Raw genomic sequence first — 27,356 nt, 5'->3', positions numbered from 1 at the left:
CTGGAGATTACCTTTCTGCACAGCAGAGCAGTGGTCTTTAATGCCAGGGTGGTATATAAGATCTAATCTTTGTTTACATGTTCTTTTTTTTTGTTTGTTTTTACTTACTCTTGATCTAAATCTGCAAGGGGCCTATTGACTGGGACTGGGAATTTCATATATTAATTTTACCTTGCTGTTCAGAGCAATAGCATGTTTGGGTACTTTCCCACTACAAGCAGGCTTTCCTCTGACGTGTGTAACTAGAGCATAGCATCTAAATTCTTAATTTAGAAAAAATCACAGATTTACTGACCTAATTGTGGTAACAGAGCTTTCCCTTCCTCTGTCAGTTTTAACAATTTCAGTTTTGTCTTTCACATGTCATCCTTTTTTTTCCCCTTTTATATGCTGTTGGTTCACCATCCTTCCTTCCTGAGTCACTTCCAGAACTAGAAGGGGAGTTGCAGCATTTGTGGTATTAGTGGGTGATCTTTGAATTTGTCTCTTAGTCTCTCTGTGTCTCTGTTTGCGTACAGTGACCTCTCTCAGCCCCACGCACTGCCTTCTTTTTGCAATACAGTATGACCTTTTCTGAAGCAGTTATGGAAAAGCTGTTCCATGATATTTCATTCTTGTTCAACCATCTTGTCCATCTTTTGGCGTGTTTTGATCTCTGGAAGTTTTTCCCTTGATCTGTCTCAGCTGTTGCCATCTACTTTGCACTCCTTTGATATTTCTCCCTTTTCTCTCGTGTCTACTCACCTTAGGAGATCCATACTCCTACTTATAAGAGGCACTGACAGTCCATTTTGCCAGCAGGAGCACCGTTTAGTGGCCAGCATTTGGATGCCAAGTGCATGAAGTCACTTTTTTTTTAACGTGCTCAGTCTGACCCATATCTGTTCACAAAGACAACCAGCTTTGTTTGCTTGGGGCACTTCTCTTCTCTTCTCTGACCACTGTGTTCAGGCTGCCCCAGGGGCTGCCTCTCCCTGCCTGCCCTCAGCCTTCTGGAACCAGCAGAGTCTTTCGCTAGACCCCATCCGCTCATGACTGTATGTGGATTTTGAGGAGAATTTAATATTAGAGTTACTTATTATGGAAAGCAACAGATTGTCTGTCACTGGTAACCTCGAGGAGAGGCTTGCTGAAATGTGCCCTGGATGTCAGCTGGCTACGAGTCAGGAATCCCTGCGTGGTGTTTTCCCTCTGCCTTTTGTTAAGAGCAGCCTGAATGATGGTGGTGATTCCTCTCCCTCCTGAAAATCCACCTAGAAAATCCTGCATCTGTGGCAGACAATGCTGCCTTGCCCTGGCTTCACACCCTGTGAGTGTTCAGGGCTTTCTCCTCTTCCTTCACAGCATCTACCCTTCATTTTTTCCTCCTGCTGGGATAAGCAAGCTATATCTAAGGGAGACAGAGACTAAAGGGGAGCTGAGCACCTCCTTTCTCTCTTCAACAGAAATTTACACTTTTTAATAATGTAATCTCAATTAAAAACATACCAATTAAAATGGGCTTTTTAGTAGCTCTCTGGGGAGAGGGAGCTATAATTCACATTAAAATGTAAAGCTTCAGAAGCAGGGAGAGCTAGGTGCATTGCAAGTGCCCGAATATTCAGTGATTTTAATTACAGTGGAAACTTGATAAATTGCTTTGTGCCACAATCCATTATTAACAGCTTAATGAATATCACTGCTGCCTCTTTTAAACTGCTCCACGGTGAAAATGATTGTCAGTATTTCAGTTGTGAACTCTTTATTTTTTGACATGCCTGTATATTTGCCCCTTAAAGAGAGATAAGGTGGCTGAAAGTCTGCAGGCTTGGCTTTGGGGCTGGGTGATTTCTGCTCTCTGCAGTGTCCTGGGAGGGAGAACCAAGTGGGAAGATGGAGGTTTGGTGTTTCACCACAATTGGGACTGGCCAGGGTTTAAATCTGCTCCATGCAGTTTTAGAGCAATGACTTGCATGCAAAGAGCCAAAGAGGGATCACCAGATCATAAGGCGGCTTTTCCATGTGCTGTTTCTCTGCATGCTGCTCATCAAGGATAGGGTGCTGCTTGGGGTGTCTGCTCAGGGCTAAAGGAGAGCAGCAGTGCCACAGCCCCATTTTCAGGCATGCTGCTGCTGAGCTTATTTTGGAGCAACCGAGGTGCCAGCTGGTTTGAATTTTCAAGGTTTTAGCCAGAAAAAAGGCTGACTTGAGGCATGGAATTAGGCAAGTCCTTTTGGAATGCTGAAATGAGACCAGTGGTTGTGCTCAGCTTTGAACGGGGATGAAACAGTTATTTTTTTTCTTGACAGTTATTATGGCTGTAATTGTGCTAATGTTAGGATGCTACATATTTATATGTGTATTTATAGTAAAATGGTACCTTTCTCTCACTTTTCAGAGCAGCTTAATATTTCGAGGATAAAGGTTATTATTAGGAATGATATTATTTTAGATGCTAACAGCAGGTATAGGGGCTTGTACTTGTGCCCCATTGAAGTGTTAAATCATGGGAATTTAAACAGCCATCATCTGGCTTCTATGCAATTTATTATTTATTGTGGGTGTTCTGTTTTCTGTTGATCATGTGGCCGGACCAGAGGGTCACAATCCCAAAGTGGGGTTACAACCAGGTTTTGACAGGATCTTGACAAAATCTGACTGAGATGCAGGATGGATCTCAGAACAGAAATGACTGGGAATTGCTCTTCTGATTCAGAGGAGTGTCCATATGGGATAAATAGGATTTTTCTGAATATCTTGGGGGTTATTCTAATTATGTTTTTCTGTAAAACAACAAAAATGTATTCACTTTCACTGTCTCAGAAATGTTAACCTTACTCATGATGATGTTAACTTGCACTCTGCCAATTACACAGAACTCTCCTGGGTCATTATATCGATAATTACGCAGAGGATTTTATTTTTTTCTAGCGAAAAATTCTTTGTTGACAGAGTAGTAATGATGCCTGTAAGTTCCTTAAGTATTGCTCAGTCAGGGATATGTAAGATATGGGAGATGTCCTCATATATTTGGGGAGAAAGACAGCTTGTATTTGGCATGCTGTTAATGTTTCTATAGTTGTATTTTTTATTTTTTTAGTTTGACTTTAGGAAGCATTCCAGGCTATCATTTTTCATGCACCCCTGTACTGGCAGAGGACAAAGTGGCAGGCAGTAATATAAAATGTCATCTAATTTTTCTTTTGTTCTTTAATTCACACACACATGCTGCTTCTGTGTGTTTATCAGAGTGCACAAAATGACTATATTTGCAAGATAATAGCTGTGTAAATATTAGAAAGTCATCTTGAAACTCCGTGAAGGGAAGGAGAGCAGGGGGAGAATCCTTCCTGCTACTGAGGAGCCATCTATTGGATAAAACCCATAACTGAACCCAGCACCCATGAAACTGTGGAGGATAACACAGTTTGTTATTGGTCACTGGTTAGCTGAAAATAATCCTTTCCTTCCCAGTGCTTTCACCCACTGTGTTAGAAGCCTGTATCCCTTCATGCACACAAGTCATGAGAGTCAGATATAGATGTGATTTATGTACTTTAGGTAAAAGCCAGTTTAATATAGCTGAAAATCCGGGATAAATCCTAATGTAGGGTGTAGGTGTGATCATGAATGGATAAGCTGGCAGTAGGATTGCCTGCCAGCAGTGGAGAGCAGTTGCTTGAAGTAGTGATAATGACAATTTTTTCCCCATATTGTTAATACAGAATATGAATATCATGGGTTGTGTTTTTTTTTTTTTTTTTTAGCAGTACATGCTGTTTATGTCAGTCTCAAAACTATTATCAGTTTAGTTAAAAGAAAAAATTTTTTTTGGTTTCCTGAAATTCCTTAAGGGCATCACAAAACCAAATAATGAGCTGTTCCTTCCCTCAAAACAAATGCAATCTATAAGTTGCGTGATGCAGAAAGAACGGATCTCAAACCCTGAGAAAAATGAGGGAGAGCAGGATGTGAGCAGTAAATTCCGAATGGCCCTGAAATGTCCTGATGGCTCTTCAAAGTGAGTGGTGGAGCTTTGCAAGCATGTTAAAAGGAGCATATGGGGCTGGAAGAACAAAGAGTAAGAAAGAAATAATGAGATTCCTGTGCATTTTCTTGAATGTGAGTCAACTGCTAAAACACAAAATTATTATTAATCAGGAATTTAATTTAAGCAAATAAAATTGAAATTTGTGGCAAGTGGAAAAGAACAGAGCTGCCTGCAACAGCAGCTTTTAGTCAGCAATTTGAGTCAGCAGAGGGTCAAGCTTCTGGATGTCAGACACTTAGCCTAAAACACTCCCTTCCGGCCTCCTCCCTTCCTTGTGCAAATAACAGAGGGGAGGAGTGTCAGATGGTTTAGGGGGAGACCAGATGAGCTTTGGGAGAGGATGCATGCATGCAGTGTGAAGTAGGGTGGACAGCTTGCTGCTGGTTTTGGGGATGGGTGTCTGCTCCACATGCTGGCATGCATGGCAGGGCCTGGCCTGAGCTATTCTTTCCCCCATCACTCAGTTATTTCTTTTCTTATCTTTCCTCACTGTGTATTTTAAAAATGTCACTCCTCCCCCTTCAAGCAGCAAAACATGTGTGGGGCAGGAGAAGCTCAGCTACCACACACACAAATCCAATATTTATTGTTTGCACTGTGATCATGCCAGGAGTCATTATCAGCGTGGTGTTATCCTGAATGTTTTGCAAATACTGAGCGAGGAGGTTGCTGTCCACTGATATTTGCTGCCAGTGTCTCTTGCTCACCACAGTGCAGAGACTGGGAAAGCTGGATGGGACTCTCCAGCCACTGAATTCTGGGCTGCTTTCTGATCCTTCCCCAAGTGTGTGTGTGATGGAGGGAGCTGTGCTGGTTATGCTGTTGAGCTGTGACCTGGACTGACACTGACAGCCCAGTGTGGCAGAGCTGCCAAGCAGCTGCCACAAACTCCATGACACTTCCTTACCATTAGACTGAATTCCATGGTGAAAAACTTAGTACTTATCTTAGGTACCTGAGCCTGGTACTAGGGGGAAAATCCCTAGAGTCAGAGACAGTGGCCAGTTCATTAGAGGTGTAAATAGACCTGGCTGCGGACAATCCCTTGATTTTATACTGACCAGCTACAGGAAGGGTTTCCAGCTCTCAAGCAAAGCTGTGGGTTTCTCTGTGGGCCCACACAGTTTATGAAACAACCAAATAGGAGTGTATCTCATTTTTTCCACCCATAACTGTGGTATCTCTGTATCTTACACAGCACTTCAGCTAAATCTGGCTTTTGGCTAAGATCTAAAAACCAGTCTGCTCTGAAAGAGCTGTAAACACCTGTATTAAGGTTATATCAACTACAAACTTAACAGTGTTCAGTTCTGTTCTTTCTCTTAATTCACTAAGAGTTAGATCTGAACTTCAGATTGATTTTCATCCCTGGTCTGTGTGGGACCATATGGAGAAGGAGGCTGCTGTCTTTCAAGATGTGAGCCCTCTAGTGCCACTTGCAGCACTATAAACTGAGGGGAGATGGGTCACTAACAAAATCTTGGTTTCAAGAAATCCCTCCAGCTTTATTTTCCAGTTGAATTAGGCTTAATCCCTTTGTATGCTACTAATGCTTTTACTTTTGCACTTTGAAGGTCAGAAAGGTGCAAAGCTTTTGAGGAAGAAACCACCAGTACCTGTGGACTCTTCCCCCTCATGAATGGAGGCACTACTATGTGAAAATAATTTTGTGGTTTTCAGCAGTTTGATTTTTATCTTATCAGCATGCTTTATTAAAGATACATTTAAAACATATTTATAATAATAAACAGGTCCAGGCTGTGGAGTCACAGACATTATGGAGGCATCTGGTAAAATCTAATGATTTAACATATCTGTGGTGAGTCACTGGGGGAGGGGAAACCTCTGCAGTGACTGAAAAGGTCCAGTGCAGGGGTGGACTGCCTGGGGACGCTGTGGGAAGTCAGGGTTTGCTGGGTTTTTAAGAACAGGTTAGACAAACAGCTGTCAGTGCTGGTTTGGCTGATGTTGCCTTGTGGCAAGGGGATGAAGCAGATAACTTGCTGAGTTCCTTCCAGGGCTCCTTCTTCTCTGTGATGATGCTTTTGCCTTAAACTCTTTGAGTCTGTGTAAATCTGTTTTTATCCTAGGTCTTAAACGGTTTTCTGAGATCATCATTAGCTTCTCTTCACGGTGTTTTATAAGATTTGATGTCTGTTGTACGGATTTTACAGATGGAGAAGCTGCACCAGCTATAACTCTGCTTTACAGGCAAAAAAGGGAGTGCAGCTTAAAGCATCTCAGCTTCACTGGAAGGGCCGTGCTTTAACCAGTAAATCATATTGGCCACTTTGCAGCTTTAGTGGCAAACTCAGCCAATAAAATCCCTATCATATTCTAATTCAGGCTTACTCTTGGCTTTATTTTTTTTATTATTTTTTAGAAGAGCATTGGTCATATGGAGAAGATCTGTTTTGTTGCCTTGTTTGACACATTCTGTTCAGGTGCCTTCATCTCTTTGTTGACAAGCCTGCCCCTCCTGGGGGCAGCTTTCATTTTGCTTTCTTGCAACATTTTTGTAGGGACACATTCCTTTCAAGTATCAGCAAAGGCATTGCTGTGGCTTATGACATCAAATGCAGCATTATTAAATGCTCACAGGGTTCTCTTATGGATGTGAACTACTGTCAAAAAATTGCATACAAGATTATTGATGATAATATAAGAAAATAGCAAGTCCAAAGTTATACAAAATCTTCTCAGCTTGGGGTTTTATTATAAGTATTAAGATCAGATCAGACTGGCAATGGACTGCTCCACTTTCTGAATCAGCACCCAGTGATTTTTTCTTTTTTGCTTTACATTTAGTCATTTTGTCAAGTGCAAGTTATAATTGCTTTGTAAGACCTGCCTGCCCTCAGACCCTCAGCCCATTCACAATAAAAACACCGCAGTGTTTTCTCCTGCTGATATTAACAAATGCAAACAAAAGAGTTTTACTTGCCTGACTGAAAAGTCTCCCAGCCTCTCTTGAGCAATGGCCGTACCCTGGAGTCCAACAGAGTCCAGGTGCTTCCAGAGCTGAGTATCACCTGTGAGAGCACCATGTCCTCAACCCACAGACATACAAATTTGAGGGCTTCTCATTTGATTTGAGCTTCAGTGTTCAGGCACAAGGCAAAAGGACCCTCTCTCTGGAATGCTTTGGAAGTGGATAGATTGGCAGAGAAACTGGCTTTTTTTGTGATTTCACTGAGAAACCAAATGAAGCCTAAAAGTATTAGAGGTTGAATTTGATCCTTATAAAGATGTTTAGCAAAATGATAGTTTTAGTGGGACTGCATTTTGTGCTTCTTTTTCAAAGGGATCTGGGTAGCTACTGCAGTGCTTTACTGCTAACTTCGTTGTGACACAGGTTTGTCTTACCTAAAAAGAGGGTTGCCAAATCAAACTTATAAGAAGCTTCCTGGATATACATTGACATAGCAGTGTTTGTACAAGTTTGCTGAAATAGTATGAGATGTGAGCTTTCTACCTGATAGATAAGGATTCTGAAAGCTATCATTTTGAGTTTGAATCAGAGCATTTGAGAAAGACCAGGAAGGTCTGTACAGTTTATTGTGTATTGGTATTATGTTTGCAGCATCACATTTGTATGACTTACACCACAGCAAGTGCTTTACAGACTATCGACCAATTATGTCATTTATTTGGGTTCCTTGATTCATCATAAAGTAGATTTTTGTGTTTCTGGGCTATTTTGAACTCAAAATGCTGATCTGAATTATCAGAGTGGTACAAAATTTGAGTATAATTTCCAGAAAACATGATTGAAATCAAAACATTAAGAATCAAAATTCAAGCTGATACATATTTGGTAGTTTTCCTTAAGTAATTTTATACTTCAGCTTGCAGAGAAGTTGAACAGCCTAATCTCTCTACCAAAAGCATGACCTGAGGGTGCCCTGGATCCTCAAAGCACGGTGAGTTTGCCAGAAGGTCAGCTGGCACATCAGCCTCAGCTATGAAACCACAACTCCCTGTTCAGGAGGGAGAGAGCTGGAGCCATGCCTTGCCTCATGAGAGAAAAATCATGCTGCATCTCGTGTGTGAGTGGTACATCTCTCTCCTTCTGACAGCTGCGAGGCCTGAGAGCCGCGATGTGAGGAGGGGAGGTACTGAATTCACTGCAACCCCCGACGAGGGGGAGAGAAATGATGCATCTGACTTCATCTTATCAGAAGGTCAATTAATTACATTATCATACTATATTATTTTATATTATATTACACCTAATTTGAATCTGCTAAGCACTTAACTTTGCACCTAACAGCACAGAATCTCGTGACTGTACTGTCAGCCAGCAGTCCCGACACACACACACACACGATAGGCCCTGATAGGCCAAGGAAACAAAACACCATCACTCTGGGTAAGCAATCTCCACAGTGCATTCTGCTTTTGCACCAGCACAGGCATAGCAAATGAGATAAGAGTATTTTTGGGAAGAATTGTGCCTTGCTTTTCTCTGTGAAGAGAAATGTTGGGCTACAGGGAGGTGGGTTCTGGCGGCCTGGCCTTCCCCGGCGCCGTGCACCCGTTCCGCCTCCGTGCAGGGCCAGGTGATGCCTGAGGAGACTAATGAGAGGAATGATACGGCCCAGAACCCTGGTGTCAGGAAATATCCTGCAAGGTGTCTATCTCGGGGAAGCTGTAAGCAGAGCTTGTCTTATTATATATTTCAGAGGGGATGTCTGTGTCACCGCCGAGTTAGACATTCGCCCTGTCCCACACTGCATTCAAATTATATGGGTTTTGTTCAAATCCTAGTTTTCCATTCAATTATCATTGGCTTAATGACAGGCTCTGTGTTGTACAGGGGCAAATCAAGAGTGCATTGCATTAGCACACCATTCTTCTGTGGCAGGAATTTGTTTCTGAGGCCATTGTAACATAACTATGCAAGTGTCAGAGGACAGGATGGAGGCTATTATGGGCTTCTGCTTTTTGTGAGGAAAATCAAACAAATGTCCCTGATGGAGAAAGGAAGCCAGCAGCTGGATGTGATGACCAAAGAATGTTTTTGTGCAGTGGCACTGTAAGTACCTGGTCTGTTGTTAAATTAAGAAAAAAATGTAATTTTTAAATTTGATTTTTCCTTCTGCTGTCAGCTGAAGTGGAGAACGCCCCCCCATGAATTTTCATGAGAAGCTTTTTCCTTATTTCTAACACTTAACAATCCAATTATATTTGTGTTTATGCTAGTATTTGTCTCTATTGCCATTGTTAGGTTTTGGAATCAGAGCGATTTTTCCATCCTGATGATGCGGAAAAAAATATGTTTCATTATGACTTGTTATAACCCTGGAAATCTTTTCTCTCGCTTGGGTTGAGGACGATTTTTTATGTGGTACTCTATACTGATGCCTAAAGTGAAGCAGAATGAAGCATAAAGAAGAGAAGCTTTGCTGAAATATAGCTCCTTCCACTGTGTAGAATTATTGGGGAAGAAGGCTTGCTTCTCTCTAATGTTATGCTTTTTTCTCCCCTACTATTATTCAAGTTGTTTTTACAAATGAATGTTGTTTTTGCAAGGTTTGTTTATGAAGCCATTGCTCTTAGCAACCCCTGCTCACCTGTGAGCAAGTTAGATGGCACAGATCAGGTATCCAGTTTTTTCTGGATAGGATGACCTTAAAAACAGATTCTGCAACAAGACAAGCTTTTAAATTCCTAACCAAATATATTATGTGAGTAATAAAAAGAGCTCCTCAAAATGGCCACAGAGGCATTTCAGAGCACATTCCTGGGAATATTCACTTGTGCTGGTATTCATTATGTTTGCTTTCAGCAAAAATTCTCATGAATGAAATTTTCTTCAGTAGTCATTATAATTATTACTTTGCTATCACAGCAATAACCTGATGCTTTGTATGAGGCCAGGACCTGATTTTGTTTAAGGCTGGAGAAACATCTTACAGGGTCTCCAGAGAGTGTGTTGTCTAAATATAAGACCAGGCTCATCTAACAGCTCACGACTGGGAACAGCAAACCCTTAGAGGGCAATGGGTTTGTTTACAAGACAATTCACAGCTAGAGAAGGATGGATGCAGAACCATAGCAAATGTTGCACCTTTTGAGCTGCAGGACGCTACAGTGCTACAATTCCACTGAATAGGAATGTAATTATACATTTTTATGTTATCAAGGTAGTTCAGGTGATGGTGGCTAGTCTTGCAGATAAAGAGGCTGTCTCTACAGATGTGGTTCATTACTACTTTGAATTGGTTTATCCACACACTAATGAACACACTGGATTTGGACTCTCTTGGTTTTTTTGGTTTTTTTTTTAATTGTTGGTGGTGGGTTTTTTGCTGTTGTTGTTGTTGCTTTTTTTGTTTTGTTTGCTTATTTGTTTGGTTTTTGATTTTTTTGTTGGTTTGGTTGGCATTTTTTTCCTTGTTTGCTTGGTTTTTTCAATTTTAAAAATGGCCTAATACAAATATATGTACCAGGGAAATCCCTGAAGCACAGGCTATGCCAAAGAGTTGGACTCTGAGTCGTGCAACACATGAACTCCCAGGACATGAATAAACTTTTCCTTCCCAGAAAAATTAAACAAGATTTTGAGCTATTCACAGCTGAAGTCTGCATGAAGTCTTACTTCCTCCAATCTACAGGAACATAATGGAGCAGAGGTATCCTCTCATGCTGGTGGGAATTATGCCTAAGTCTAGGCACAAGGAAGTGTTTTCAGAGCTGCAGCTCGTTTGCAGAGCACAATGCCTATAATGGTTTTTTGTGTGCTTTCCCCTACTGATGGAAAAGCACGTCTCCCATGCCTTGGAGATTCAGTCTGACTGGTGAATGTGCAGAGTTCTTCAGCAGGCACTGGCTGCTATCTGGAGCATTGATTTTTGGGTGTACCAGGTTGCAGGATGCTCATTGGGTACAAGGTACATAATGGAAAGGTTCTCTGGGGTGGAGGGAAGGAGCTGTTAAAGAGGCACTGTGCCAATCCCTTGTGTTATTCAAACCCCAAAATAACCATTCCTCTCTGCCTGTAGATCGATCAGAACAGTTTGTTGGCAGCAGAGCTAAGCACAGGACACTGAGTATATCTCCTGTTTTCTTGTCTCATTGCTCTCTTTTCCCATGTCGTGTGAAAAATAAATAATCTGATTAAGTCGTCTGACATTTATAATTAATTACTTCTTCCTTACTCTTATCTTGTTTGCCTGTCCTTTTCTCTGGCCCTTCTTTTTTCTACTTTATCTCTCAAACATCAAATCCAAGAAATCATTCAAATGATTAATTTTTAACAGGAAAACACAGTTTACAGCATATCCTTTTCTTTTGAAGAAAAGCTTGGTCCCTTCTTTTGTCCATCCCACTGCACAAATTGTCGTGTTCTTGCACTGCAGTCACTTCTAAGTCTTTGAGCTATCATGTATTCTGTTGGTATTTGAGGAATTGAAAATCAATCACACAGCCTTATGGCTAAGGTTCAGCACAATTCTATTATGCCCACTCGCAAAAGTCAATTCAAACCTTTTGGGTTGTATTTCAAAGCCTAATCAAGCTTGCTGTCCACACTGGCTGGGAGTCAGCTCACTCTTGGCCATAGGTCTGTTTATTAGAGTTTTTGTGTTAGAAATAAGTGTGAAAGAAACAGTTCTCATAACAGTAGGATCATTCAGTGGGCATTTTGCAAAGACAAACTGCCCAAGCAGGTTTTGTGGTAGGGGAATGCTTACAGTTTTGATACGATTCTGCAAATATGTTCTTAAAGAATTGTTTAAAAAACGCTATCTTGTTACAAGTGTTCAGAACTGTACTTTCTCATAAAAAGATGTCCCAATTTACTGAGATTAGGTTTCAGCCCTGTCACACTAGGCTAGTATAGAAAGTAATGTAGATGCAGCCCTGAACTTACATGGTGAGTTCCAAGCTTTGGACCATAAGAATAAATGATGGTGGTGCATCCAAGCAGATGGACCAGCTCCTCCAAGCATGATTTGTGCTGCCTCCATCTGGCAGGTGCACATGGAGCCTGCATGTGCAGTGTCTATGTCAATCCCCTGATTCCCAGCAAGTACCAAGACCTCAGCCTAAGTATAAAAGAAGCTTTGTGCAGAGCTGGCCATTAGCAATGCTCTGTGAAGGGTACATAACATACCTCTTCTGAACTGGGGGCAGATCAGTCTCATCTCACTGGGAAGAAAGCAATGACAGGCTGTTAGTTACGGCATTTCCAGCTGATTTATAGAAGCCTCCTCGTTCGCTGAAAGGCTGGTGGCCATTCTGTAGGGGACAAGTATGCACTATAAATGGGAAGTAGCTCTCTGCTTCCATCCCCCATGGAAGGCACTGCTCTGTGACCCATCCCTCATGTTCCTTGTTCTGCAGAGGCGAAGAGATTTTCTCCAGTGGATGCTTGACGCCTGCGACTCAGCTGACCCCCTGGCAGCCGGGTGCTCGGCTGTGCTCGGCCCATCTGCTGCTCCCAGACAGGATGAGGCACCTCTGGCTGGCACAGCCCCATCTGAAAAGGCTCAGAAGATGCTAACAGAGGATGAGATAGCAGGCCAAGCTTTCCTGTTCCTGATTGCTGGCTATGAGACCACCACGAGCACGCTGTCCTTTGCCACCTACTTGCTGGCCACCAACCCAGAGTGCCAGGAGAAGGTGCTGCGGGAGGTCGATGAGTTCTCTGCAAAACATGTGAGTATGATGTGCTAATGTGGGGCTTTGTGCAGGGAGCAAGGCAATGTAAATATATCAACACAAGAGATGGCCTAGAAACTTTGTGTCTTGGTGAATGCATAACCTTTAAAAAAATATTTTACATTATTGAAATCAACCAGCTGTTGTCAGGCTCTAAAACTACACATTTCTATTTTTTCCTTTTGTACAAGTGCTTCTACTGTTTTTGTGGTCTATTTAATTTACTGGTCTTTGTAGGAGCATAAATAGTGTTCTTACAAATCATAAACTTCAAAGTTTTGTTTTAAATGTTCCTATTTTTTTTCTTCTAGCAGCAGAATATGTGTAAGCTTTAAAAAAAAAATCATGGTATCTAATTCTCTTACACTGTGTTCAGATTACTTCTCCACTATCTGTATTTGCCAAGGGCATTTTTGTTTCCAGGAGCTGGAGTTATTTACTTGTTTCATTCATATATGGCCGGTCTAATTGTGCCCTCATGTCTGGTGAGTTCAGCTGACTGCCTTAAGGCCTGCCAAGATGTGAAGGTGCAACTTGGCCTGGAGTATGGGCAGTTCACTGGGTAATGCAGGGAGCAGAGCTGCACACAGAACCCCCTACTATGCAGCCCCAAGAAAAATATGGTTCATCTCCTCATCTCCTCATCAGTTCCTGAAAGCTGACAGCCTAGGAAACCAAAGAGGAATTGCTGGTAGAGCAATCCTACAGGATGGGTGCGTGATGTCATTCATATGACATCTTTCTGTAGATGGGCATGTGAAATAGTAAACATTTCCATGAAAGTGTGTAGAGATCTGAATGCAATCAGTCATTATCTGGCTAGTTCCTTAAGGATGTTCCACGTAGGAAGTTCATGCATATGGCTATGTCTACATGGACAAGTAGTGTGCTCCTGTAGGCACAGACTCATCATCCAGCACAGCTGGTAGTGGGGGCTGTTGGGTACACCCTCTAAGCACCTCCGGAGTTTATTCTGGGGTAGTTAAAGACTAGCTCTCTGTGTACCAAATTTCCCTTAGCAGCTGGTCTGGTCCAGTTCCAGTTCCAGGAGCCCTTGCTGTGGAGGCTGCACACTTGGAGACTGCAGTGTGAGTCAGTGCTAGAGGTTCACATGTGGGTGTGATTCTGATTCAAGCTGGAGAAATAAATGGGCCCTGGCTTGTGTATGGTCTGACTGAGCTGCCATTCACTTAAAAATGTTTCAATAATAATCAGATTCAAATGCTTAATTCTTGACTCTCTCAGTTCTTTATGAATATTTTGCTGATAATTTCAGCTTTTGCACTATCTAGGAGAGGTTATGAAGCTAAGGGCACTTGTGGCAGTGTCCCTAGTCAGTGCAGAGAGTTTGCACTCAAATTAATTTCTGCTCTGAACAAAGTCTGTATGATGCTCAACTCAAACTGGTGTCCTCATCCCAAACCATGCTCATATATTGATTAGAAGTTCCTTTCAAATAAATTCCCAGTACTTTCTGAGTTGTCAGGTTTAGCTTTAGATGGTGCGTATATGACCGTATGGCCAAGGAGAAGAGAGGGAGAGAAGGATAATGAGTCATCTGTAGTCCTTGATAACAGGAAATTTGTAGATCTGATCTCTGCAGCCCTATCCTTCAAAAGATTTCCCTTTATAAACAGTTCATGATTTGGCAGGGTGGCAGGAGGGGGCAATACACTGCTCAAGGAGCCCATCCCAGAATAAGGAAAAGGGTGCAGCAGTTCAGTCCCCTCAGTGACTGCAATTAACTACTTTTAGCCTAGAAAATGAGATCTCTGTGAACGATTTGTGAGTTACGGGAGCAGCAGCTATTTTAGAACTGGGTATATATAGATGCTGTGTTCAGTTGTCATGCAAGAGAGAGGAAGGGAGGGACACAGAAGCTACAGGCTCAGTTAGTTATCAAGTCAGTTGCTAAGAAATTTGATTAGGTTATTGCTTGTACTCTGCACATCAGCTTTGCTCTTATCAAGGTGCTCTACAGTTTTCAGAAAGGAAGGGCTTTAGAAGGCCAAGACATGGGGAATGGTACAGTCAGATTGTTTTGACATGTGGTGGAAGACTGTTTTGATTTGCAGATATGCAAGTATTAAACACAGTACCCTCTTCAGCCAAATTTATACTCAGGTAATTATAACTACAAAATGTCCTCTACCATGTCCCCCTTCTGTCTTCCTTCCATTTCAGTTGGCTGATGCAGCATGTTTTATTGCCCTAATCTGTGGTGTGGAGCTGCAGTCTGATTTTACAGCAGCTGCTGTGTATCATCCCAGAGATGATTGTACTTTGGTGGCGGACAGAGTGATTTATATACTCGTTTGCCAAAGTTTATAAAGACATGTGAGAGCCATCTGAGAAAAGGTGCTATAAATGACAGGCACATTTCCAGCTTTTTGGCACACCAGTCAAAAACACAAAGCATGATGACCTTGTAATAGCCAGTAATGGAGCAAAGCTGGGCCATCTGGGCATACAGCAGTATTTTGGTGGCTCAGGGTGTTGTACTTGAGGACATCCCTGCCTTTGCTGTAATCTTCATTTGTCTGTCTTGCACAGTGGGTACATTGGGAGAGCATAAAGAGGATGGAGAAAACTGAGTCAATGCTGCGTTAGAGATCCCTGGGCAGGCGCGGTGCAGGCTGCTGCAGTGTGGTGCAGAAAGACAAAGCTAGGTGCTAGAAGTGTCTAGTCCCAGTGCTGGGAGTCAGATACCCAGAGGAGACATGACCACATTATCCTCCTCTGTTGTGTCCAGCCAAGTTTGTTTCAGAGCTCTCTTGGAAGGTGTCACTGCCAATCTCTACCATACAGCCTGTCCATAGGCTGTGGAGATGGCACTTCCAGGCAGGTGTCTTTAGAAAACAGCGTCTGAGTGAGTCATGGGTTGTTATCTTTTTCTTTTTACCTCTAGGACCATCCTCATCTGCTTGCTAAAGGACGTTTTAGGTCTTTTCTTGACTGACAGCTCCATGTTGAGGCTTCATGGTGTCTCTTTGACTCAAAGTAAGAAAAGGCACTTGGCCCATTTTAGAGTCTGGCAGGCAGGACAAGCCCCTGGCCTCAGTTAATGCAGAGGGCAGGACATTCCCCCCTCACCTCTGTCTGGGTCTTTAGGGTGTAGGGAAAGGGCATGCAGAGCTTTTCATCTCTGGGGAAGCAGAGAGACAAAACACTGAGGGGTGATAACTTGTCACCACACACTGTATCTTCCCATACTGCTTTTGAATCCCTGTGTGTGCTCCAACTGTACTGGAAAAGACAAGCATAATTCTTCTAACACACAAATAAAAATTCAAATTATAAAGACTTTGACCTGACCCTCTTCATAAATCCCTTGGGAGTGTAGTGTGTGCCCTGTGAAGGGCAATCTGCTAAAAATAAGATGCACCTCTTTGCTGCAAGCTTGTTGCTGGGTGTGCAGCTTGCTTTGATACCATGAAAGCAAAATAAATAAGATGAAAAGAGAGTTAAATATGAACTAGTGGGAGCAGGACGCCTACCTCTGTGTCTGCATAAAATAATATTGCTTTCTGCAGCGGCCACAGATCTGGGACAGCAGAGAGGGATCAGATCCTCAGATGGGTTAAACTGGTACATGTTTGGTATTGGTACAGGTAGGGTGATATGCATCAGCTGAGAAGCAAGCCTGGTATGTACCAGTAAAGGAGGACATGGGGAAAAAAAGAGAAAGGTTGCTATTTCAAGACCAGATTATTTTTACAGCATTTGTGGCTAACCATCCCTGAACTGTTAGAGGCTATACAGTTGTGAAAGAGATGTTTTTTATCCACATTCACCAAGTGAGAAAGAATGCACCCATGGTCTTCACCTCTCCATTTCAGTCCAAAATGATCCCTGTGCAGAGGTTTTAAAGAGCCTTTCACAAGACGTATTTTGGAACAGTTTTTGCACGTGGGACTGATTATTTTATTGTAAAAGCAAGTTGATTTTTATTTGTCTGTGTGTGTTCAGCAAAATCATAGAAAGCCTGGAGCACACACATTCATTTTGAGCATATGAGCGCTTGCTTCTGAGTGCCACTGTGTGCTCTGAGCTGCTCTGTGTGTTATGTCCTAAGCCACAGAGCTTAAGGCATGAAAAATTGCATCTTCCATGCTAGGGATTCCCTTAATGTGGGGCCTCTCTTTTTTCCTCTATTCCCATTTTAGCATTTAAAAATGCTAAAATCTCTCTCCCTTCCTTATCCCTGCTCTCAAGCCTGAATCATTCACAATTATAAATTTTTTTGTTGTTGCTTTATTGGACTGCACAATTTTAGACAGGAAGAGTAGTGGCACAAAACAGAGTGCAAAAACATAGGTGACCAAGCTAACATCTCATAAGAAGCTATTTGTTACCCTGAGGTGGAATGTGGTGAGTGGGTGTAGGTATGTGCTCCTGATCTGTTGCAAAGTAAACACATCAGGATAAACCAGTGAAACTAGGTCATTTTCTTGAGGGGGAAAAGCAAGCATGCTTGGGGCAGCTAAGGAGGGCAAAGGAAGTATGAGAATGATCTTCTCTGTCTCCATGCAATAAAGAAATCCATACTTGATGGTGCAGAGCATAGAAAAGCCTGGAGCAAGAACTCCCTGAATTCTAATCTCACCTTCAGGAATAATTTACTGCATATTCTCAGTAGTAGACAGCCAAGCCTTGCATTAACTAATGGGTAGACTTGGTGCTACAAGTTTTGGGGATTTTTAGCTCATATCTATACAAATGTGTCATTACTTAAAGAACCACAGGAAAAAAAGTTGCACTGAGCATTACAGAACCTGAGATGTGTTGCTGCACTGATATGTGAGGCTTCAGGTCTGGTGAAGGACAGAGTAGCAGCTCACTACTCCTTGCTGCTGATGCCTAGGAATGCTTTCAGGAGCCCTGAAAAAGGTGAAGGAGAGCACAGGAGTCAGGAGAAGTAAATAAAAGTGAATATATAAAAGAGCAGCTATTACCATAAAACATCCATTGGGGACTGCAAGGCTAAGTGTGTTTTCCATTCTATTTTAAAAAAGCTTTGTACTACTCTTACTTATCGCTGCTTGATACGACATTTAGAAACATCAGTGTGAGAGGAATGAAGAACAGGATGAGACACCGCATGTCTCTACTCCATCAAATTTCCTATTCACATAAAGTACTAGTGTAACAATCAGTGCTGGTGTGACTTACCAACATTTTCACCTCTGTCTAGAGACTGTAAGTCTAAAGAAAAAACTCAAGGTCCTGCCATATTGTCTATCTAATTAAATGGAGACTTGGAGATTTTTCTTTGATATAAAGACATCTTCCTGTTCCCATTAAGACTTGGTTTTGTATAACCTTAGGACCCAGGAATATTTTCAATATTTTTTATTGAAAATGTTGACCAGATTGTTTCATATGTACCCTTTCATGTCAAAAATATTGAATGATGCTACTCCAAAGTCATTGCAATCCATAGTTTTGTTTATGAAAAAATACTGTTTTATTCCTTTTTAACTGGGTGTGTAGTGAGTTGTGAATAGCCCAGGTTAAACTGGACTGATGCATAAACTCCTCATTTATGATTGATCATTTTGGTGCTGTAATTCATCAGACATACTGGGTTTGGCAGTTGCTCATCTGCAGTAATTTTCTTCACTGACTTAAGTGGAATTGTACTAAACTTTACACTGGCTTATCATTCTATTCTTCACACTGAAAAGCTCCTTCACTAATACCTTTGCAGTCTAATGGAGATGGCTTATTGAAAAGGGATTTTGTCATTTCAAAGTTTTCCCTTCCCATAAAATTTCTAGAGCAGAGACAGGTAGGACCATTTTTATGGTGTCTCTGTGCCTGATTGAGTACTTTAGATTTTTAAGCAGCCTATGCAGAGAGACTCCTTGGTAGCACAGACGGTTTTCTTTGAGCATTAGTGAAAATGAGAGGTGAAAGTCAGAGAGATGTCACTGTCAGGGAATTACTACAACAATTTGCATGAGTTTGGTGCCTTTCATGCAGTATCTCAAGGCTTTGTGCTCTCAGAAGCTCCCAACTACAGAGACTAAGCTTCACTAAGGAAATATTGCTGACGGTGAAGGCATGCATTTATCAAGGGAGACTGAATTGTAAATAGCGTGCGGAAAAAAGTCTACAGAAGAGAGCTGCTGTTATACATGCATACACATACACACACAAAACATACAGAACCAGGAAGCACAAACAATATTGGTTGTTGTTGCTGTTTATTCTCTTGAATGAAATGACAATCTTTGATTGCTCTATTTGTTTAAGAAGGTGTCGCAGAGCCTCCCATCATTTATGAATGTCAGCTGTTAGCACTTTTTTTTTTAAACAAATAGAGAAATGCTTTTAAACCTGTAGAGACCGAGTAGTGTTAGATTCTATTTCTTCAGTTCTTCATGCAGTTTCTCAATGTCCGAAATCAGTTATTTATCTTAGTCCCATGGTGCTTCTGTACATACCAGTCAAAGGTTGCTAAGTTAGGAGAAGACAAGAAGCCTTTCCCCAAATTTCTCCTCTGCTGTAAGTATCTAGAATATACTGATTTGAAATGCAAGCTTTGGACTCAAGAGACCCAAAGTCACTTCTCTTGGACAGAGGTAATTTTGGCTTCTAACTCTTCCGGAATGCCAGCCACTAAAGCGCCTTTGAGACTCAGGCTTTCTTATCTCTACCATCTTGAGTCTCTGCTGTATAAAGAGAGGTATCATGAGAAAAGCCTTGAGTCCAAGCTTGCCAAGTGTTTGTCCACTTTGTCCCAAACCTGTTGTTAGACTCAAATGCTGAGGGGAAGTACCGAGGTGGAAAACCTTGGGCTCAGTTTTCTCACTATACAAGCCTTAGAAGGTATCTCTTTGCACAGGGTGCTTTCCACCCCAGGCACCCTCCCACACTAGGCAGAGAAGTTGTCCTGAAGGCCTGTCTGGAAGACCCCTGTTGCTTGTTCCTGTGCTTTGTAGGGCAGCCACAGTCACCCTTTGGCTGAAGTATGAGAAGCCAGGAGCTGCATGAGAGCAATTCTTCTTGCTTGCCTTGTGTTTTTAGTTCTTACACTGTATCTACAGATGCCTGCTCGCCAAAGGAGATGAAGACTTTCAAAGACAGTAAAGACTTTCTTGAGAGTCGGCTTATTTATGATATGCAAAGAGTTGAGTTAATCAATTGGTAAGTCTGGGTATCGTTTAGGAATGGTTTGGCTTTGCTATTTTGGAAAGTCTACTGTTAGCTTATAGGAACAAATTCCACAATTTTAACCCCAGTTGTATCTTGACATTGTACTTCTTCCTTGACTTTTCCAAACCTTACTTCTTTCCTAGGAAAATCATTTTCACAGCTGAGAATAGGTGATTCTATGTGGCCTGGAATGAGGTGTTGTTGAGATGATTAATGTATCTTTATTTCAAAGAACTTCTTGTTGTTGTTGACACTACAGAGTTCATTTACCCCCTTTCACCCAAGAAATAGAAATAAAGAGAAAAGAGGAAAAAAAAACCCTTTTATTTTTCTGTTTTTTCAGACCTGTCAGTCTCTTGTTCATGAAGACTAATTTGTCTTTTGCTTGCAATGTCACATGTTGCTCAGTAACTCTGCCTTATTGCTATTCTTGAGCAAAACTGAGTCTCAGGTAATGTATGCTAGACAGATACTCATTTTCACCCCTGAATTTTCTTGGTATTTTGCCATCCTCATAATAATTGACCCACTATCACTGCTGCAGGGTTCATGTTAAAGAATAAATTTTTCTAGTGACATGGAACATTTAATGGTGAAGATGTTAATAATGCAGCACTTTAAATATGATTAGACAGATTTGTTTAAAAAGCAAGTAAAGAGAAGGATGCATCTTCCATGTCTTTCTATTCCTTGTCCCCCTCCTTCCCCCCTTACATTTCAGGCTTTTTTGGAGAAAAGAATATATTTGCTTTTAATTTAAGTAAAAATTACCACTGCTGAGCAAGAAACTTGTTACAATTTTCTTCAGGATTTGTATCCCAACTGCCCCTGTATATGGTGATTAACAAGCTTCCTCCAGGGACAAAGTAAGCCAAATTAATATCAAAGCAATGTCCAATAAATTTTTATATTCATATCAGTTTTAACCTTTTAGCTGCAAATAGGTAACATCATAGGGTGCAGGGTGGAACATAGTCCCAGGTAGAATTGGTAGATCACATTTTTGCACTGGGCAGTTGAGCCTTGTAGAAGGAAGCAAGGAGATAAGCTAAACCACAGAAAATATCACCATTGCTCCTCTCCATGACATTGGGAGGGACATACTCTCACCAGGCAAGCCACATGGTAGGAAAAGAGGTGAACATGCTATGACTTCTCAGGAACGGGGATGACTTCACATGTGTAAGTGCCTGTTCTTTGAGTGGCAGCCTGTCTACCCCTCAGGAGTTTTTCAATGTGAAGTAGGAGTCAAGCCCAGAAATTATACTTTTTTTTTTTTTTTTTGGTAATGGAAGTTAGGCACTGAAAGTTTCTGTAAGTTATGTGCTGCTGTATCATAAATAATAAGCAAAGAAAGAGAACAGCTACCAATAGGCACAACCTCAATGCAAAAAAAAAAATAAATCAGGAAAGCTAAACTGTCTGGCCCTTCAAAGAACTTACAAATGAGAGAGAGTGGCTTTGGACATCTGTGTCAGGTCCTCACACTGTGTCTCAGCATTAGCAGCCAATTGCATTCATCAGGCAGGGACTTGTCTCCTGGGAAGTATTAAATAGTAAGCTAAGCAGAGAGGCATTTTCAAGCTGTATGTTAGTTAACATTCATTTGGGATGAGACCCCTCTGTGTGCCCAGACTGAAAGGCAGATTCTTCAGAGCATGAAGGTATTGGCTCAGCCCTGGTATCCTCATCTGCTGCAGGAATCTCCACTGAGCACTCAACTTCTGAGAGGCTTTCAAGACCAAGGAGTAAAATCTTGCTTTAACAGCATTTTACCTTGTAAGGACAGTAGTGACTCTTGAGATTTCTGAAAACAAGTGCCACTTTCTTTATAAGGATTTTCCATGGGACCTTCTCCAAGGGCTTGTTGTGACAGGACAAGTGGCAATGGCTTTTAACTGAAAGAGAGTAGGTTTAGGTGAGATTATTTACTGTGAGGGGGGAGAGGCTCTGGCACAGGTTGCCCAGAGGAGCTGTAGATGCTTCATCCCTGAAAGTGTTCAAGACCAGGCTGAATGAGTTCTGAGCAGCCTTGTCTAGTGGAAGGTATCCCTGCTGATGGCAGAGGGGTTGGAATTAGATCAGCTTTAAGGTCCTTTCCAAGCCAAACCATTGTGTGATTCTATGGGCAAAGGAAGAGAAAGAGAAGTATTGGGGAACAGTAGATAAAATAAATCCTGTTTGTGCACCTGTGCTTGCATGAGAGAGAGAAAGAGGGTGAGAGAATGAATGATGACTGAAGAAAAGAAGGTCTTTCATCTGGAAGTTTCACACAGATTCCTGAATTGCAGGTATTAAATGCATAAGGTGCAAAAATTGAGCTGAGGAGAACACATGCTTAATTTATTAAGAAACAGCAAATCCCCAGCAGCAACCAAGAAAAAATTAAAATTGTATTCATAATATTCATAGCTTAAAAATGATCTTAGCTTATATGAATGTGAGGTCAAAATGGAATTTTTCCTCCAGGTATGTACATAAATTAGGAAGCTTTAATAGGAAGTAACCAGTCCATTTATTTGTCAATAAGCATTTGGAGTGAAGGCTGAATGATCTGGTGCCAGAAGGAGTGGAAACTAGTTTGCATTTCATGATTATGTAAAGCAGTTTTTGGTAGACTGAACTTCTTGTGACCTCCTCTCCCTTTTTTTTCCCCTTCTTTACCACCCTGGCAGAACATATGTATTTAAATAATTTCCATTTCTTACAATATGATTTTGCTGTTTTTAATCAGCGTGAGATGGCTCTTGTATTGTTTTCCCTGCTTCATCTTATGCTTTTCTTTTAATGTGGAAAGAAAGGAAAGGTGGTGTTCCTGGGTGTGCCCTTGCTCTAGAATTGTGGTGGTCTTCCAGTGATATGAGTGAACATTTCCTTACTTAACCAGATGGAAAGGCTGGTGCAAAGGGAGTAGTCAGGAAAACACAAAGGAATGTAGGAAACACATCCCATCTGAAGACTGCTCCATTTAAAATCAGTTAATATATTTTACTTTGTCACAGAACAATTTTTCACTAATATTTATTGAATAGGTCAGGCTGGAAGGGACCACAGGGGGGACTCTGGTCCACCCCCCTGCTCAGGCAGGGCCATTCTAGAGCAGCGTGGCACAGGACTGTGTCCAGATGGTTTTTTAATATCTCCACTGAGGGAGACCCCACACCTTCTCTGTGCAATCTGTTCCAGTGCCTGGTCACCTGCGCAGTAAAGAAATTCTTCCTCAGTTTCAGATGGTATTTCCTGTGCATCAATTTCTGCCCATTGCCTTTGTTCTCCTTTTGTTATTGATGCATCTAAAAAGTCTTTCTTGTTGTCCTTGATGTTCTTGGCCAGATTTAATTTTGGCCCCCAGATAGACTTTGGCCTTCCTTGTCTCATTTCTACTTACTCTGATAACCTCTATATATTCATTCTAAGTGGCCTGACCCTGCATCTCCTGTGTATTTTCTGCTTGTGCTTGAGTAATGAAAAGAGTTCTGTATTCATCCATGTGGGTCTCTTGCCCCCTTTGCACAATTTCTTGTTCATTCAGATGCATCATTCTTGAGCCTGAAGGAAGGGATCCTTGTCATCCCTTTTCCCTGTGGGGCCTGGTCCCAAGGGATCTTTCCAAGAAGATGCCTGAAGAGGCAGAAATTAACTGTCCATGGTTGTAATCTTACTTATTAATAACTAATTTGATGTGTGGTTTTCATAAGACCGGTTATGGGACTTCTCCAAAATCAAATCCTTTAAAGCAACAAAATCCACCTGTATGTCAGTGTAACTGGTCATGTTTTGAATGTTTTGGTCTGTGCCCCACAAGGGTTTCTCTGCCAGCAGTATGGCCAGAAGTGGAATTTCACTGCAGCAGCCGCTTGGATGGGCATTTGGGGCCTCGATCAAGGGAGACTTCAAACTGTTCTACACTAGAAATGCCAGTTGCTTGTGTGGACTGGAATGTTGGGCTTTTAACCAGGACTGAGTAGATAAATAGATGCTTGCATGCTTACCATCCTTAGTCAGGGCTCAGATGTAGTGAGACTGAGAGCTCAATTACTTTCTCAGTCCAAGGAATTATCCTCCCTGGCTGTCACTGAGGCATGGCACATTAAGGCATGATGTGCATGCAATTCACTCTTTGGCCTCTTTGACTCAATGTTTTCCACCTGTATGAAAACTGTGCTTTCAGAATTCAACAAAATATTCATATTATTTTATATGTAAAACATTCTGCTTTTACACACATCTTAAAAAATGGATTTCAGAAAAGATTCTCTTAATAAGCAGGAGGGAAAAAAAGGTTTGTTTTTTTTATTTTTTGTTTGTTTGCTTTTTAATGTGTTACATACCATCAGGTTTAAAAATGTAATACTATAAGATGATTTTGATCTTCTTCAATAGAGGTTTTGAATAAACTTTAATATCTTTTTCAGTACTCCTAGCTACACTTTAAATTTAAAGGAGAAAATCAGGAAGTCAAAAAGTTCTGAACATGGGGCTGTTCACAAACCCTTGCTGCTGTTGTTGATCTAAATGAAGGAAAAAGGAAGAAACAAGATGTCAGAAAGTCAATGCATAGTGAACTGGAACAAAACACTTTTAAAAGCTTTATCTTTGTGGAATTTGTTCCATCAAGTTCATGTGCACTCAGGATACAATAAGAAGATGATTTTGTGCAGTCATGAATTTAGATTTAATAGCTTGATAAGTAGAGAACTTTACAGATAATTTCAGGTGCTAATCTAACCTTGCTGTGCCTTTAATCTTTTGGTATTGTAGAGAGTGTAAAAAACAGAAGCTGACTGTTTTAATATCACAGAGTAGTCATGGAGAAAAATTTTCTCCATCAGAGCAGCTTTTAAATAAATTATTACTTTTTATTTTCCCTTTGGTGGGGAAAAATAATGCAACATGGATTTAAACAGAAGTGAATTTACTAAATGTCCTGCATCTTTCTCTCTTGTTAATTAGTAACAGTCAAACGCTCTTGTTCTGCAGACAGTGACTACAAAGAAAAGGATAAAGAACTTGGGAAAGATTCTAGAGCTGAAATAATTAGGCAATTTATCATTCAGGGTAATTGGACTCGTACAAAGCAGCATTATTTACCATAGGTTTCCATTTCTTCTAACTGGTTGTGAAAAATACAGCTACATTGATCTGGAAATGTTCTCAGTGCTTTCTTTTTCCAATATGCATTGTGCCAGGGACGTTCAGTTCAAAGTGTGGTGTTCCTCCCAGTGATTTCTTTTCCCTCAGTGATCTTCAGAAGCAGCCTTCAGCTTCTAAAACCTCAAACCAAAATTAGATTAAAGTGCCTAGTATGGGGTCAGAATTGGGAGGGAAAGAGAGAGGGGTTTCCACTGGGGAATTTTCACTTAACAAACGAAAGCCTTTGCTTTGTTTCAAAGAAAAAATTGCAAAGTGGAGGCACATCTTAATCACATCGGTAGCCAGCTGAGATGTTTATGCTAATTTCCAAAGGTATGTAAGTATAGGAATCGGGGGGTCCAAAACTCCTGCCTCTCTAATGTGAAAAACACAAGCATTTAAGCACCACCAGCAGATAGCTCTGATGTTGTTTCAGCATCAGGGAAGACGGGGGAGTAGTCACAAGGGGTTGCTTGAATTTCACTGCACAATTTTCAGGCTATATGAATGCCCCTTCACCCAAAGGTGAATTTTTTCCACTGTTTTTCTGAGAACGAGGGCACAGCTACTCTTTTGCAGTTTATTGAATTACAGCACCCTCCCAGCTTTGCTCTGTTCCCTTCCACTCTAGAAAAGTACATCTTCACAACCAGCTTTTCTTGTGATGTATGTTCCAGAAATGTTCAAACTCCTTGGATTTTACCACCGAAGTCTCTGAATGTGTTTACCCCAAGGCTGGCTTTCTGCCAGACCCCTGGGGTAGTCCAGGGTGTCACATCCTGCTCCAGCATATCTTGCTTTGAGCTGTGGGTACTTTGTGGTGCTGGCATCCCGGTGTTCAGATACATGTCACCAGGCTTTAGGGCAAGGAAATTAAGTTGTGCAAGGAGTTATTGCTTAGAAGTGATCTTGCTCAACGTGCCTGTTCGAAATCAGCCAGCAGAGCTCCCTGCTGGGAGGAGCATTCACTGGGGAAATAAGATGATGTTAAAAAGCATTTTACTCCCTGCAAGTGATAAATTCACAAATATGCACTGCCAGGCTGTCTTAGGTGGGTGCTGAAAACATGCTTTAAGTGGCACAGCTTGACACCAGTTGCATGCGTGTCTTCAGATAGTGTCACAGGTTGTGTTGTGCAGATTTTCCCCAACAGCTCGTTCATGTAAAACTTTTGTATGTGTTTGATACCTTCTGTAATAAGAAAGTCATGTCTACCAGAAATTTTCTATGGAAATTTGAGGAGCAAGAAGTAGTAGTTATCTAAAATACTGCCTGTTGCCTGAGCAAGCTCAATGTGAGACAAAATGCACAATCTGGGTGCAAACCGGGTGTGCTTTATCCCTTGCCAAAGGAGTGTTTGAACTCCCCTACTGAAAGGTGCACCTCTGTGGATGTGGCCATGTTGTCAGCTGAGAAAGATGCCAACATTTGTCAGATTTTGTGCCGTGTCATAATTTGCTGGCTGTTTACATTGCTCACCTGGGGCGAGCTGAGCTGCTGGCTGAAATTTCAGGGTTGTTTGGATTAGAGCCAAATATCTTTGAAGTGACCCTGCTTATTGACAAGGACTGTGCACACTCTCCTTTTGCCCATCCCAGCAGGAACTGAGCAGCAGGACGTGGCTCCTGCGCTCACAGCTCCATGGAGCAGCGTAGACTGTGGCAGTCCCTCACCAAACTGGGTTTGCAGCACTGGTGCCTGGTGCTTCTTTTCTTGTTTTCCTTTTCTGATTGTTTTACTTCTTCCCTGAACACACAGCTCTGTGCAGAGCGCTGCCTTGACAAACCACTCTGCCCACAGGTGCTGTGCAGAAAACCTTGCCAGTCATTTTGCATAGGGGCTGTAATCCTCCTGACCAGTCCCTCTGGATAAATATAACTAGCAGATAAGCTCCATTACAGAATCAAGTGGTTGCTTTACCTACAGGTTTCAGCAATGTTTAACCTGAGCAGTAACTGTCACACAACTGATTTTCTTTTCTTTAGGTTTGGTAAGCTGGTGCCACTTTAGCACAGCAGACTTGTGACAGGGGGAGCAAAGATACTGTATCTTTTCTAAATAGTCTATTTAATAGATCATTATAGATATTATAGGTTAAAATCCAAATGGTACATAAATACTAACCTCTAAAAGTACCTGCAAGTCCTGTAATATTAATGGTCCTGTTTCTTCAGGAGGCACAGACAATTTAAAAGTTTTGGTGTGGGACATAGAGAACTCATGGAATAGTATTTACATTTTCTGGTTAACTTGCATCCCATAAGAAATCCTTTGCAAGATCATCTGATGTTTCCCCCATGAATATGTGAAAATACAGTGATTTTCATGAGAGATCCAAAACACAAAGTCATCAGATCTACTGAAG

At 41.5% G+C, this 27,356-nt stretch overlaps 1 protein-coding gene across 1 annotated transcript in view; it reads left to right on the top strand.

Moving 5' to 3' along the window:
* Positions 1–27,356, top strand: part of TBXAS1 (thromboxane A synthase 1) — a 231,720-nt gene that overhangs the window by 153,328 nt on the left and 51,036 nt on the right. The window contains exon 10 of the mRNA XM_059845873.1: positions 12,380–12,694. Within this exon, the coding sequence (XP_059701856.1) occupies positions 12,380–12,694 (315 nt within the window). The remainder of the gene's footprint in view (positions 1–12,379; positions 12,695–27,356) is intronic.

Source organism: Haemorhous mexicanus, chromosome 5, assembly GCF_027477595.1.
Source record: "Haemorhous mexicanus isolate bHaeMex1 chromosome 5, bHaeMex1.pri, whole genome shotgun sequence".
Classification (NCBI taxonomy): domain Eukaryota; kingdom Metazoa; phylum Chordata; class Aves; order Passeriformes; family Fringillidae; genus Haemorhous; species Haemorhous mexicanus.
The sequence above is the reverse complement of the archived record's forward strand: the minus strand, read 5'-3'. Positions and strand labels throughout refer to the sequence as shown.